At 44.4% G+C, this 13,819-nt stretch overlaps 1 protein-coding gene across 8 annotated transcripts in view; it reads right to left on the bottom strand.

Moving 5' to 3' along the window:
* LOC109877981 (GRAM domain-containing protein 2A) overlaps nucleotides 1-13,819 on the bottom strand; it is a 36,669-nt gene that overhangs the window by 11,742 nt on the left and 11,108 nt on the right. For 5 of the 8 annotated variants that reach the window (XM_031816963.1, XM_031816964.1, XM_031816967.1 and 2 more), the window contains exons 3-5: nucleotides 4,636-4,687; nucleotides 3,174-3,447; nucleotides 1,769-1,872 (exon numbers count right to left, since the gene is read on the bottom strand). In XM_031816963.1, the coding sequence (XP_031672823.1) occupies nucleotides 1,769-1,872; nucleotides 3,174-3,447; nucleotides 4,636-4,687 (430 nt within the window). The remainder of the gene's footprint in view (nucleotides 1-1,768; nucleotides 1,873-3,173; nucleotides 3,448-4,635; nucleotides 4,688-13,819) is intronic. The other 3 variants (XM_031816968.1, XM_031816971.1, XM_031816970.1) reach the window with 1 other exon arrangement.

Genomic DNA, 13,819 nt, shown 5'->3' with positions numbered 1-13,819 from the left:
CGTCGGCTGCCTGACTAACAGCTCTATCAGCTGCCTGACTAACAGCTCTATCAGCTGCCTGACTAACAGCTCTATCAGCTGCCTGACTAACAGCTCTATCAGCTGCCTGACTAACAGCTCCGTCGGCTGCCTGGCTAACAGCTCCATCAGTTGCCTGACTAACAGCTCCGTCGGCTGCCTGGCTAACAGCTCCATCAGTTGCCTGACTAACAGCTCTATCAGCTGCCTGACTAACAGCTCCGTCGGCTGCCTGGCTAACAGCTCCATCAGTTGCCTGACTAACAGCTCTATCAGCTGCCTGGCTAACAGCTCCATCAGTTGCCTGACTAACAGCTCTATCAGCTGCCTGGCTAACAGCTCCATCAGTTGCCTGACTAACAGCTCTATCAGCTGCCTGACTAACAGCTCTATCAGCTGCCTGGCTAACAGCTCTATCAGCTGCCTGACTAACAGCTCTATCAGCTGCCTGACTAACAGCTCCATCAGTTGCCTGACTAACAGCTCTATCAGCTGCCTGACTAACAGCTCTATCAGCTGCCTGACTAACAGCTCCATCAGCTGCCTGACTAACAGCTCTATCAGCTGCCTGACTAACAGCTCTATCAGTTGCCTGACTAACAGCTCTATCAGCTGCCTGACTAACAGCTCTATCAGCTGCCTGACTAACAGCTCTATCAGCTGCCTGACTAACAGCTCTATCAGCTGCCTGACTAACAGCTCTATCAGCTGCCTGACTAACAGCTCTATCAGCTGCCTGACTAACAGCTCTATCAGCTGCCTGACTAGCAGCTCTATCAGTTGCCTGACTAACAGCTCTATCAGCTGCCTGACTAACAGCTCTATCAGCTGCCTGACTAACAGCTCTATCAGCTGCCTGACTAACAGCTCTATCAGCTGCCTGGCTAACAGCTCCATCAGTTGCCTGACTAACAGCTCTATCAGCTGCCTGACTAACAGCTCCCAGCACATTGTTCTAATTGGAAGTGGGCACGGTTGAAGGTGAGTAGTGACATAGTTGGACTTGGACTACTTCTCTCTGTCCGTCCATCTAGATATCAAGGGTCCTGCGGTCCTGTCTACTTCTCTCTGTCTGTCCATCTAGATATCACAGTCCTGTCTACTTCTCTCTGTACGTCCATCTAGATATCGAGGGTCCTGCGGTCCTGTCTACTTCTCTCTGTCTGTCCATCTAGATATCGAGGGTCCTGTGGTCCTGTCTACTTCTCGATGTCTGTCCATCTAGATATCGAGGGTCCTGTGGTCCTGTCTACTTCTCTATGTCTGTCCATCTAGATATCGAGGGTCCTGTGGTCCTGTCTACTTCTCTATGTCTGTCAATCTAGATATCGAGGGTCCTGTGGTCCTGTCTACTTCTCTATGTCTGTCCATCTAGATATCGTCGTCCTGCGGTCCTGTCTACTTCTCTCTGTCTGTCAATCTAGATATCGAGGGTCCTGTGGTCCTGTCTACTTCTCTATGTCTGTCCATCTAGATATCGCAGTCCTGTCTACTTCTCTTCTCTCTGTCTGTCCATCTAGATATCAAGGGTCCTGCGGTCCTGTCTACTTCTCTCTGTCTGTCCATCTAGATATCGAGGGTCCTGCGGTCCTGTGTGGCTCAGCTGGTATTAGTGTGGTGCTAGCAATGTCAGGGTTGTGGGTTTGTTCCAGCTGGGGTCACACATTCTAAGATGTATGAACTCAGATAAAAGTGTTATATATTATTAATTATTGACGATCTGTCTATTATCTGCCAGGCCTTGACTTACCTTGATGTCCTTGCCAAAGAGGTTGGCATAGAAACACAGCCAGTTCCTGGAGATATAAAGACGGCCTTGCAGCAGGATGTCTCGGAGCAGAGCGCAGGAGTATACTGAGGGAGAGGAGACATAAACAGGTTCAAAATAGCTGCTAACTCAAGACAAGCACATTGCTAACACTGTTTGTTGATTCTCACTAAAAATGTATGCACACATGACTAAGTGGCTTTGCTAAACAGCATATATTATATATAATTATAGCTCATGTATCTTTGACTTGGCCTATAGATGCTTCTAAAATAGGTTCATAGGCATTGAATAAAGTAACTGGTACATCTCCGTTAAACAGATGAAGACTATGTACCATCATCACTTTACCCATAGTCTCAAATAGAACAGGGCTGTGTCTCACTAAAGCATTTTAGCACTACGATCATCTTAATTCCATTGAATCTAAATGGACGAAAGTTGATCTTAGTGGAACGATGCTTTAAGGAAACCCAACCCTGACCTAATATGCATAACCTGACCTCAAACCATACAACTTCCTGTTCAGGGCCTGAGGACTGGTTACCCTTACCAGAAACAATTACCAGAAATCCTTACCAGAAACCATTACCAGAAATCCTTACCAGAAACCATTACCAGAAATCCTTCCCAGAAACCATTACCAGAAATCCTTCCCAGAAACCATTACCAGAAATCCTTACCAGAAATCCTTACCAGAAACCATTACCAGAAACCATTACCAGAAATCCTTACCAGAAACCATTACCAGAAATCCTTACCAGAAACTCAGAAAGATGGTTTCAAACACACTGAGTAGCCAATAGAGTTCCAAAAACAAAAAAGACAAACTCATACACTATGTGGGGACAGAAACATAAGAAACGATATACATATTACAGACAACAACATTTGACAGTGAAAGTACTTCTACCAATAATAGAATTAGGGCTGGGACAATACCAGTAGTGCAATACTCGTAGTATCATGGTAAGGGAACAAAACACAAAGTGGATTTAACTTCTTTAGGAAAACAGCCCTAATGTTGGAAACAAACATCATTATGTCATCCAGAGTCACATGTATTTATTTTCCATCTGTAGCTCACAATATTTGACATACAACAGGTGTTAAGTGTGTTTCTTTTTTGTTTTCATTTTTGCCATGGGAAAAAAATAGATGCTACCATAGCTAGCAAGTTAGCCAACGGTACATAAACACAGCATATGGAGCTAATAGGGCGATAGCCTGAAGTCAATGCACAGCATATAGACAGTAAGCTACAGACATGCTACAGTCACTAGCATGTGACTGTAGCTAGCACTAGTCACATGTTAACCTAAATAAACATACATCATACAGAGATACTACAACATATGTTAGCATGTAGCATTGTTGTTGACAGTACCTTTCATTAGGATCTCGTCCTTCGGAACGCACTGGAAGAGTTTGTGGTACTGCGAGTTGTACTTGCTGACAGTCTGAGCAGAGGGACAGGGCAGAGTCATGAGCAGTTCCTTGGCTGGCCTCCCTCCCACCGGCACCGGCAAACCGGCGGCCGCCCTCTCTCTCAGAGGACGAGAGCTCTGCTGCACCAGACTCAGCATGCTGGAGCCGCGCACACAGCCGCACACACACACACACACATCGACGGCGTGGCGGACCCCACTGCAAGACACAGACTGTCCTCCAACTAGTCAGATGTCAACCGGTGTCCTTTGTGTAGGTTTGAGGGGGCAGTTCTCCGTTAGACAGACACACACACACACCACTCCGGTCCGACAGTGTGCACCTCAGACCATCACTGAGCCCTTTCCCTCACCTACAACACTGGTCTGAAACCCGACCACACACACTCTCACACACTGCCCTTCTCAGCCACAGACACAGACACCCTGAGTCCTCCCTTCCTGCCTCTCTCTTGCTGCCTCTCTCGCTCTTGCTGTTTCAACACGACAGTGCACAGTGACTCCCCCCTATGCTCACCCCATGCCAGCCCAACCCATACTGCCGCCTCCTTACCCTCCTATCCTTGTCTTAATAACAGCTTGCTGCCCACAGGCACCACCCCCTCCCTCCCTCCTCTCTCACCAAGCACATGAGACAGTCAGAACTGTCACCCCTGTTAATATCTGCAGCCAGCTGGTGTGACTGTGGGGCTCAGCAGCTCTACTTAATATTCCCCTTCGGGAGACATGGAGATAATAATCTCAGCTACGGTACAGTTCCTTTAATCTGGCCTGATGGCCTGCTGATCTCGCCAAAAGAGAGTGTGTTTGAGTTAATGGATAACCTCCTCACCTATTGAATAACCGTTGAGTTCTGAGCCTGAAGAACACAATCAAATCACTGGTACTACATCTGAATGGCTGGAGATAATCAGTTGTTGGGGCTGGATTAGTGAGGTGGGATACTTCATAGAGTCTCAAGGCTACTATCAAACCTTGATCTGTCTAAGTCTATAGACAGATCTAATACATGTTTGTATTTCAGGATCACAATGCCTCGTTTAAATTGTATCTTAGCCTCGGTCACCCTCAGTCACCCTCAACACTAGGAAACTCCTCAAAGGACCACTCCTAAAGGCAAACAATGACAGGGTTCACTGCCACACAGGTCTTAAAATCACTCAGTGCAGATGAATTGTTCATGAAAAGGTCAAAGGAACTTCAATCCAGAATGTGCAGTACATATGCAGTACAAAGGTCAACCAATATAAAGTGTATCATTTAACTCTTATAGGAAATCGACAATTGACTTGGCCTGCATCCAACTCAGCTGTAATTGGCTTATCTTTGTTAGGCAAGATGCAAAATCAATAAGGTACAGACATGATCTATAATACATTAGAGAGGAAACCTGCTACTCACCGAACCCCTGTAGCATTTCTTCACATCTTCATATGATAGGTCGTCAATCAACCTGTGGAGGAAATGATGAAGGAAATAGTGTGAAAAGGAGACATCTGCTCGTGTTTTAATATATCAGGCCAGTGCCTGTTTGTTTAGAGACATAGACTCAACACTATGGTGAATCTCATGGTGATGAAGCTTTTCCACTGGTCCACAGTGATTTTATTGATCTCATTAACTCCTATTGGATCATTTGTTTGATCTTAATCTTGTTGGAGAATAGTGAGACATTTCAACTATAATCTGATCCAACTGTCATCTGTGAACTCTGACCTCAGCATCAAATCAAACAGTAGTAGTGTATATTTGTCTGCTGTCTATGACAGTAATGTCGGCATGGTTCAGGGTCGGCTACCAGACAAAACATGTGCAGGACTGTAGAGGAAGCAAACGTGACGGCAGACAAATGGTATCTCACTCAAACAGAAACAAACACTACGCGACCACACAAACACGACCACACATAAAGGGAGGTGAATGTGCTTTTATAAAACTGGGCTGACTAGTTACATTAACTCAGTGCCCCCCCTCCTCCCACACACACACTCTTTCGTACATCTGACAGGCAAGCATGAGTACAAGCACAAACATGTTTGCAAGCAAACACACACACACACACACACTGTAAATACAATCCATATTTATGTTGATTTATTTTCCCTTTGTACTTTAACTATTCACACATAATATGGCATTTGAAATGTCTTTATTGTTTAGGAACTTTTGGCAGTGTAATGTTTACTGTCAATTTTTATTGGTTATTTACTTTTGTTTATTATCTACTTCACTTGCGTTGGCAATGTTTACATTTGTTCCCCATGGCAATAAAGCCCTTAAATTGAAATTGAATTAGAGAGAGAGAGAGGCGTCAGCATGCTTCAGTTCGGCTTCCCAAAACAAACCAGTGTGCCCGCGTACTCCCTTAAAAGGCCTTCTCTTGAAAATAATTAATATGGCAAGAGTACTGCTAGTATACACTTCCTCAAAATAGTCCAAATTAATCTAAGATAACTCAAGAAATCTGTCATTAATTTTGACGTTTTGTCAAGAAGATCTAAGTCGCGAAATTCTACATCTAAGATGTTTGGTGCACATTGAAAATGAGTCGTCTCTCATTGAATGGCATCAAAGACCTTATTGAAGAACCCTACTATTGACCAATCACCAACGAAGGAGCGTAGACTTCGGCTTTGCATCAAGAAATAATGTTGTGCGCCTGAACAGCGAGAAAACCCTTACCCAAGTCCAAAACTAACAAAAACGTCATCAAATGTGGTCATAATATACGCACAAACTCAAACTGTTTCTGTTGGGAAGCATGCAGACACCTTTATAATGAAAGAGAGGGGCTCCCAGAAAGGTTGATCACATTGTTCTCTTGGGGGACATTTAGCTAGTTAGCAGGCAACTAATATAGATCTTGTTCTATCAAACCTCTGAGGTAGAAACAGCCCTGAGACTGGTGTATTCATACCAATGACGTATATAAACCCTGGGTTGTTGATGCTATGCATAGACGTGTTAGCTGACAACGTCATGAAAAGGATACGCACGCTTCAATGGGGCAGAAGTCTGTGTTGTTGTGATTCTGGGTGGCCAGATAACTAGCAACAATGACAAGAAGCTGTCATATGGGGAATCATAGGTGGCTCATTTCAGCTCATTTTATCTTGTTCTTGATACCATGTTTTATTAGGAGGTGTTTTGACTGATGTCACGTCTATGCTAATATGGCTAATATTCGCTAGCTACCCAACAACTGTAACAATATGTGAGAGACAAGTGCTCATAGTGCAAATTTATGAATGTTATCACTAAACATTGGAGACAATATATAGTTTACATGTCAACATCATTCTAGTTGATTCTGCTGGTTCATTCTAGTTGAATCTGCTGGTTCATTCTAGTTGCTTCTGCTGGTTCATTCTAGTTGCTTCTGCTGGTTCATTCTAGTTGCTTCTGCTGGTTCATTCTAGTTGCTTCTGCTGGTTCATTCTAGTTGCTTCTGCTGGTTCATTCTAGTTGCTTCTGCTGGTTCATTCTAGTTGCTTCTGCTGGTTCATTCTAGTTGCTTCTGTTGGTTCATTCTAGTTGCTTCTGCTGGTTCATTCTAGTTGCTTCTGCTGGTTCATTCTAGTTGCTTCCGCTGGTTCATTCTAGTTGCTTCTGCTGGTTCATTCTGCTGGTTCATTCTAGTTGATTCTGCTGGTTCATTCTAGTTGATTCTGCTGGTTCATTCTAGTTGAGCAGCAGGGAGAGTTGAGAGGTGTTGAGACATCCTGTGGGGTTTGTGAGGAGAGAAAATAGATCCTGCTTGCAGCTGAGCACCACGGCTGTGAGAGGAAAGGGGCCTCATGTCCCCGGGGCCTAGTGAGACCATCGTCTGCTGCAAGATGAAATCAGTAGGCAGTCTGTTGCACAAGTACTGTAGAGAGTATGGATGTGCACTACCCTGGTCAACTGGGCTGCATTGTTGACCGGTTTTGTCTTTGGGATCAGTTTTTGATTTGATCCAATGGAGAGATTTTAATATTCAGTTGCTGACTAGAGACACATACAAATAGCAGATAAAGGTCTCTCTCTCTCTCTCTCTCTGGAAAGGGTGTTTGAGGAAAAGGCCATGTTTTCATTCTATAAGCATCTGCAGTAAACGGGGGATCAACCCTGTGGAGGATAGCTGGGGGTTTTCATTTCTCCTCTTGGGACAGAGCTCTGCCTCACTCATATAATCCTCTAGTCAACAGAGAATGCCTGTATTTATCTTCCATGGATAACATTTAGCAAGGCTATATCTATTATTTATTACAATGTTGTAATGATTGAATGTTTATAAAAAGGTTCTAAAATGTTTATGGGCCCCAATGAAATAATTAAGACATGACAATAAACATGGGAGTTCTGCTGAATTGATTTCCTCAACGTTTCAGTTTTGGTGGGGACAATCCGGAACGGCTTATTATCCTGTAATATTGTACAGTATAGACAAAGACAATATGTTTACTCCACTCCTCTAGATATTTATTGCCATCAACAGGTGCTAAGAGTAGTGGCAATACATTTATTCCCTTGAAACACAAAGCTGATATCTATAGTGGGTAGGCACCATATTAGAGAGGTGGGTGAGTTGTTGGCTACAGTTTGTCCCTCTGCCTGCCTGCCTGTTGGAGGCTGGCTATAAATAACAGCTGGTCTTGTTCCCAGGTGGAGGGAAGCATGGTTATTGAAAAACACAGGCACTGTGCTCTGTTTCTGTCTCTCCTGTTCTTTTCATCCATCTCCCTGCAGTAAACTACTGGAATACATCCTCTCTCCTATTCTTTTCATCCCTCTACCTGCAGTAAACTACTGGAATACATCCTCTCTCCTGTTCTTTTCATCCATCTCCCTCTCCCTGCAGTAAACTACTGGAATACATCCTCTCTCCTGTTCTTTTCATCCATCTCCATCTCCCTGCAGTAAACTACTGGAATACATCCTCTCTCCTGTTCTTTTCATCCCTCTCCCTGCAGTAAACTACTGGAATACATCCTCTCTCCTGTTCTTTTCATCCATCTCCCTGCAGTAAACTACTGGAATACATCCTCTCTCCTGTTCTTTTCATCCATCTCCCTCTCCCTGCAGTAAACTACTGGAATACATCCTCTCTCCTGTTCTTTTCATCCATCTCCCTCTCCCTGCAGTAAACTACTGGAATACATCCTCTCTCCTGTTCTTTTCATCCATCTCCCTCTCCCTGCAGTAAACTACTGGAATACATCCTCTCTCCTGTTCTTTTCATCCATCTCCATCTCCCTGCAGTAAACTACTGGAATACATCCTCTCTCCTGTTCTTTTCATCCATCTCCATCTCCCTGCAGTAAACTACTGGAATACATCCTCTCTCCTGTTCTTTTCATCCATCTCCCTGCAGTAAACTACTGGAATACATCCTCTCTCCTGTTCTTTTCATCCATCTCCCTCTCCCTGCAGTAAACTACTGGAATACATCCTCTCTCCTGTTCTTTTCATCCATCTCCCTCTCCCTGCAGTAAACTACTGGAATACATCCTCTCTCCTGTTCTTTTCATCCATCTCCCTGCAGTAAACTACTGGAATACACCCTCTCTCCTGTTCTTTTCATCCATCTACCTGCAGTAAACTACTGGAATACATCCTCTCTCCTGTTCTTTTCATCCATCTCCCTGCAGTCAACTACTGGAATACACCCTCTCTCCTGTTCTTTTCATCCATCTCCCTCTCCCTGCAGTCAACTACTGGAATACACCCTCTATCCTGTTCTTTTCATCCATCTCCCTGCAGTCAACTACTGGAATACATCCTCTCTCCTGTTCTTTTCATCCATCTCCCTGCAGTAAACTACTAGAATACACCCTCTCTCCTGTTCTTTTCATCCATCTCCCTGCAGTAAACTACTGGAATACATCCTCTCTCCTGTTCTTTTCATCCATCTCCCTGCAGTAAATTACTGGAATACATCCTCTCTCCTGTTCTTTTCATCCATCTCCCTGCAGTAAACTACTGGAATACATCCTCTCTCCTGTTCTTTTCATCCATCTCCCTGCAGTAAACTACTGGAATACACCCTCTCTCCTGTTCTTTTCATCCATCTCCCTCTCCCTGCAGTAAACTACTGGAATACATCCTCTCTCCTGTTCTTTTCATCCATCTCCCTCTCCCTGCAGTAAACTACTGGAATACATCCTCTCTCCTGTTCTTTTCATCCATCTCCATCTCCCTGCAGTAAACTACTGGAATACATCCTCTCTCCTGTTCTTTTCATCCCTCTCCCTGCAGTAAACTACTGGAATACATCCTCTCTCCTGTTCTTTTCATCCATCTCCCTGCAGTAAACTACTGGAATACATCCTCTCTCCTGTTCTTTTCATCCATCTCCCTCTCCCTGCAGTAAACTACTGGAATACATCCTCTCTCCTGTTCTTTTCATCCATCTCCCTCTCCCTGCAGTAAACTACTGGAATACATCCTCTCTCCTGTTCTTTTCATCCATCTCCCTGCAGTAAACTACTGGAATACACCCTCTCTCCTGTTCTTTTCATCCATCTACCTGCAGTAAACTACTGGAATACATCCTCTCTCCTGTTCTTTTCATCCATCTCCCTGCAGTCAACTACTGGAATACACCCTCTCTCCTGTTCTTTTCATCCATCTCCCTCTCCCTGCAGTCAACTACTGGAATACACCCTCTATCCTGTTCTTTTCATCCATCTCCCTGCAGTCAACTACTGGAATACATCCTCTCTCCTGTTCTTTTCATCCATCTCCCTGCAGTAAACTACTAGAATACACCCTCTCTCCTGTTCTTTTCATCTATCTCCCTGCAGTAAACTACTGGAATACATCCTCTCTCCTGTTCTTTTCATCCATCTCCCTGCAGTAAATTACTGGAATACATCCTCTCTCCTGTTCTTTTCATCCATCTCCCTGCAGTAAACTACTGGAATACATCCTCTCTCCTGTTCTTTTCATCCATCTCCCTCTCCCTGCAGTAAACTACTGGAATACATCCTCTCTCCTGTTCTTTTCATCCATCTCCCTCTCCCTGCAGTAAACTACTGGAATACATCCTCTCTCCTGTTCTTTTCATCCATCTCCATCTCCCTGCAGTAAACTACTGGAATACATCCTCTCTCCTGTTCTTTTCATCCCTCTCCCTGCAGTAAACTACTGGAATACATCCTCTCTCCTGTTCTTTTCATCCATCTCCCTGCAGTAAACTACTGGAATACATCCTCTCTCCTGTTCTTTTCATCCATCTCCCTCTCCCTGCAGTAAACTACTGGAATACATCCTCTCTCCTGTTCTTTTCATCCATCTCCCTCTCCCTGCAGTAAACTACTGGAATACATCCTCTCTCCTGTTCTTTTCATCCATCTCCCTCTCCCTGCAGTAAACTACTGGAATACATCCTCTCTCCTGTTCTTTTCATCCATCTCCATCTCCCTGCAGTAAACTACTGGAATACATCCTCTCTCCTGTTCTTTTCATCCCTCTCCCTGCAGTAAACTACTGGAATACATCCTCTCTCCTGTTCTTTTCATCCATCTCCCTGCAGTAAACTACTGGAATACATCCTCTCTCCTGTTCTTTTCATCCATCTCCCTCTCCCTGCAGTAAACTACTGGAATACATCCTCTCTCCTGTTCTTTTCATCCATCTCCCTCTCCCTGCAGTAAACTACTGGAATACATCCTCTCTCCTGTTCTTTTCATCCATCTCCCTGCAGTAAACTACTGGAATACACCCTCTCTCCTGTTCTTTTCATCCATCTACCTGCAGTAAACTACTGGAATACATCCTCTCTCCTGTTCTTTTCATCCATCTCCCTGCAGTCAACTACTGGAATACACCCTCTCTCCTGTTCTTTTCATCCATCTCCCTCTCCCTGCAGTCAACTACTGGAATACACCCTCTATCCTGTTCTTTTCATCCATCTCCCTGCAGTCAACTACTGGAATACATCCTCTCTCCTGTTCTTTTCATCCATCTCCCTGCAGTAAACTACTAGAATACACCCTCTCTCCTGTTCTTTTCATCCATCTCCCTGCAGTAAACTACTGGAATACATCCTCTCTCCTGTTCTTTTCATCCATCTCCCTGCAGTAAATTACTGGAATACATCCTCTCTCCTGTTCTTTTCATCCATCTCCCTGCAGTAAACTACTGGAATACATCCTCTCTCCTGTTCTTTTCATCCATCTCCCTGCAGTAAACTACTGGAATACACCCTCTCTCCTGTTCTTTTCATCCATCTCCCTCTCCCTGCAGTAAACTACTGGAATACATCCTCTCTCCTGTTCTTTTCATCCATCTCCCTCTCCCTGCAGTAAACTACTGGAATACATCCTCTCTCCTGTTCTTTTCATCCATCTCCATCTCCCTGCAGTAAACTACTGGAATACATCCTCTCTCCTGTTCTTTTCATCCCTCTCCCTGCAGTAAACTACTGGAATACATCCTCTCTCCTGTTCTTTTCATCCATCTCCCTGCAGTAAACTACTGGAATACATCCTCTCTCCTGTTCTTTTCATCCATCTCCCTCTCCCTGCAGTAAACTACTGGAATACATCCTCTCTCCTGTTCTTTTCATCCATCTCCCTCTCCCTGCAGTAAACTACTGGAATACATCCTCTCTCCTGTTCTTTTCATCCATCTCCCTGCAGTAAACTACTGGAATACACCCTCTCTCCTGTTCTTTTCATCCATCTACCTGCAGTAAACTACTGGAATACATCCTCTCTCCTGTTCTTTTCATCCATCTCCCTGCAGTCAACTACTGGAATACACCCTCTCTCCTGTTCTTTTCATCCATCTCCCTCTCCCTGCAGTCAACTACTGGAATACACCCTCTATCCTGTTCTTTTCATCCATCTCCCTGCAGTCAACTACTGGAATACATCCTCTCTCCTGTTCTTTTCATCCATCTCCCTGCAGTAAACTACTAGAATACACCCTCTCTCCTGTTCTTTTCATCTATCTCCCTGCAGTAAACTACTGGAATACATCCTCTCTCCTGTTCTTTTCATCCATCTCCCTGCAGTAAATTACTGGAATACATCCTCTCTCCTGTTCTTTTCATCCATCTCCCTGCAGTAAACTACTGGAATACATCCTCTCTCCTGTTCTTTTCATCCATCTCCCTCTCCCTGCAGTAAACTACTGGAATACATCCTCTCTCCTGTTCTTTTCATCCATCTCCCTCTCCCTGCAGTAAACTACTGGAATACATCCTCTCTCCTGTTCTTTTCATCCATCTCCATCTCCCTGCAGTAAACTACTGGAATACATCCTCTCTCCTGTTCTTTTCATCCCTCTCCCTGCAGTAAACTACTGGAATACATCCTCTCTCCTGTTCTTTTCATCCATCTCCCTGCAGTAAACTACTGGAATACATCCTCTCTCCTGTTCTTTTCATCCATCTCCCTCTCCCTGCAGTAAACTACTGGAATACATCCTCTCTCCTGTTCTTTTCATCCATCTCCCTCTCCCTGCAGTAAACTACTGGAATACATCCTCTCTCCTGTTCTTTTCATCCATCTCCCTGCAGTAAACTACTGGAATACACCCTCTCTCCTGTTCTTTTCATCCATCTACCTGCAGTAAACTACTGGAATACATCCTCTCTCCTGTTCTTTTCATCCATCTCCCTGCAGTCAACTACTGGAATACACCCTCTCTCCTGTTCTTTTCATCCATCTCCCTCTCCCTGCAGTCAACTACTGGAATACACCCTCTATCCTGTTCTTTTCATCCATCTCCCTGCAGTCAACTACTGGAATACATCCTCTCTCCTGTTCTTTTCATCCCTCTCCCTGCAGTAAACTACTGGAATACATCCTCTCTCCTGTTCTTTTCATCCATCTCCCTGCAGTAAACTACTGGAATACACCCTCTCTCCTGTTCTTTTCATCCATCTCCCTGCAGTAAACTACTGGAATACATCCTCTCTCCTGTTCTTTTCATCCATCTCCCTCTCCCTGCAGTAAACTACTGGAATACATCCTCTCTCCTGTTCTTTTCATCCATCTCCCTGCAGTAAACTACTGGAATACACCCTCTCTCCTGTTCTTTTCATCCATCTACCTGCAGTAAACTACTGGAATACATCCTCTCTCCTGTTCTTTTCATCCATCTCCCTGCAGTCAACTACTGGAATACACCCTCTCTCCTGTTCTTTTCATCCATCTCCCTCTCCCTGCAGTCAACTACTGGAATACACCCTCTATCCTGTTCTTTTCATCCATCTCCCTGCAGTCAACTACTGGAATACATCCTCTCTCCTGTTCTTTTCATCCATCTCCCTGCAGTAAACTACTAGAATACACCCTCTCTCCTGTTCTTTTCATCCATCTCCCTGCAGTAAACTACTGGAATACATCCTCTCTCCTGTTCTTTTCATCCATCTCCCTGCAGTAAATTACTGGAATACATCCTCTCTCCTGTTCTTTTCATCCATCTCCCTGCAGTAAACTACTGGAATACATCCTCTCTCCTGTTCTTTTCATCCATCTCCCTGCAGTAAACTACTGGAATACACCCTCTCTCCTGTTCTTTTCATCCATCTCCCTCTCCCTGCAGTAAACTACTGGAATACATCCTCTCTCCTGTTCTTTTCATCCATCTC

The sequence above is a fragment of the Oncorhynchus kisutch genome, unplaced genomic scaffold (assembly GCF_002021735.2).
Source record: "Oncorhynchus kisutch isolate 150728-3 unplaced genomic scaffold, Okis_V2 scaffold906, whole genome shotgun sequence".
In the NCBI taxonomy this organism is placed as follows: domain Eukaryota; kingdom Metazoa; phylum Chordata; class Actinopteri; order Salmoniformes; family Salmonidae; genus Oncorhynchus; species Oncorhynchus kisutch.
Note: the sequence above shows the minus strand (reverse complement) of the source record. Positions and strands in the feature narration are given on the sequence as shown.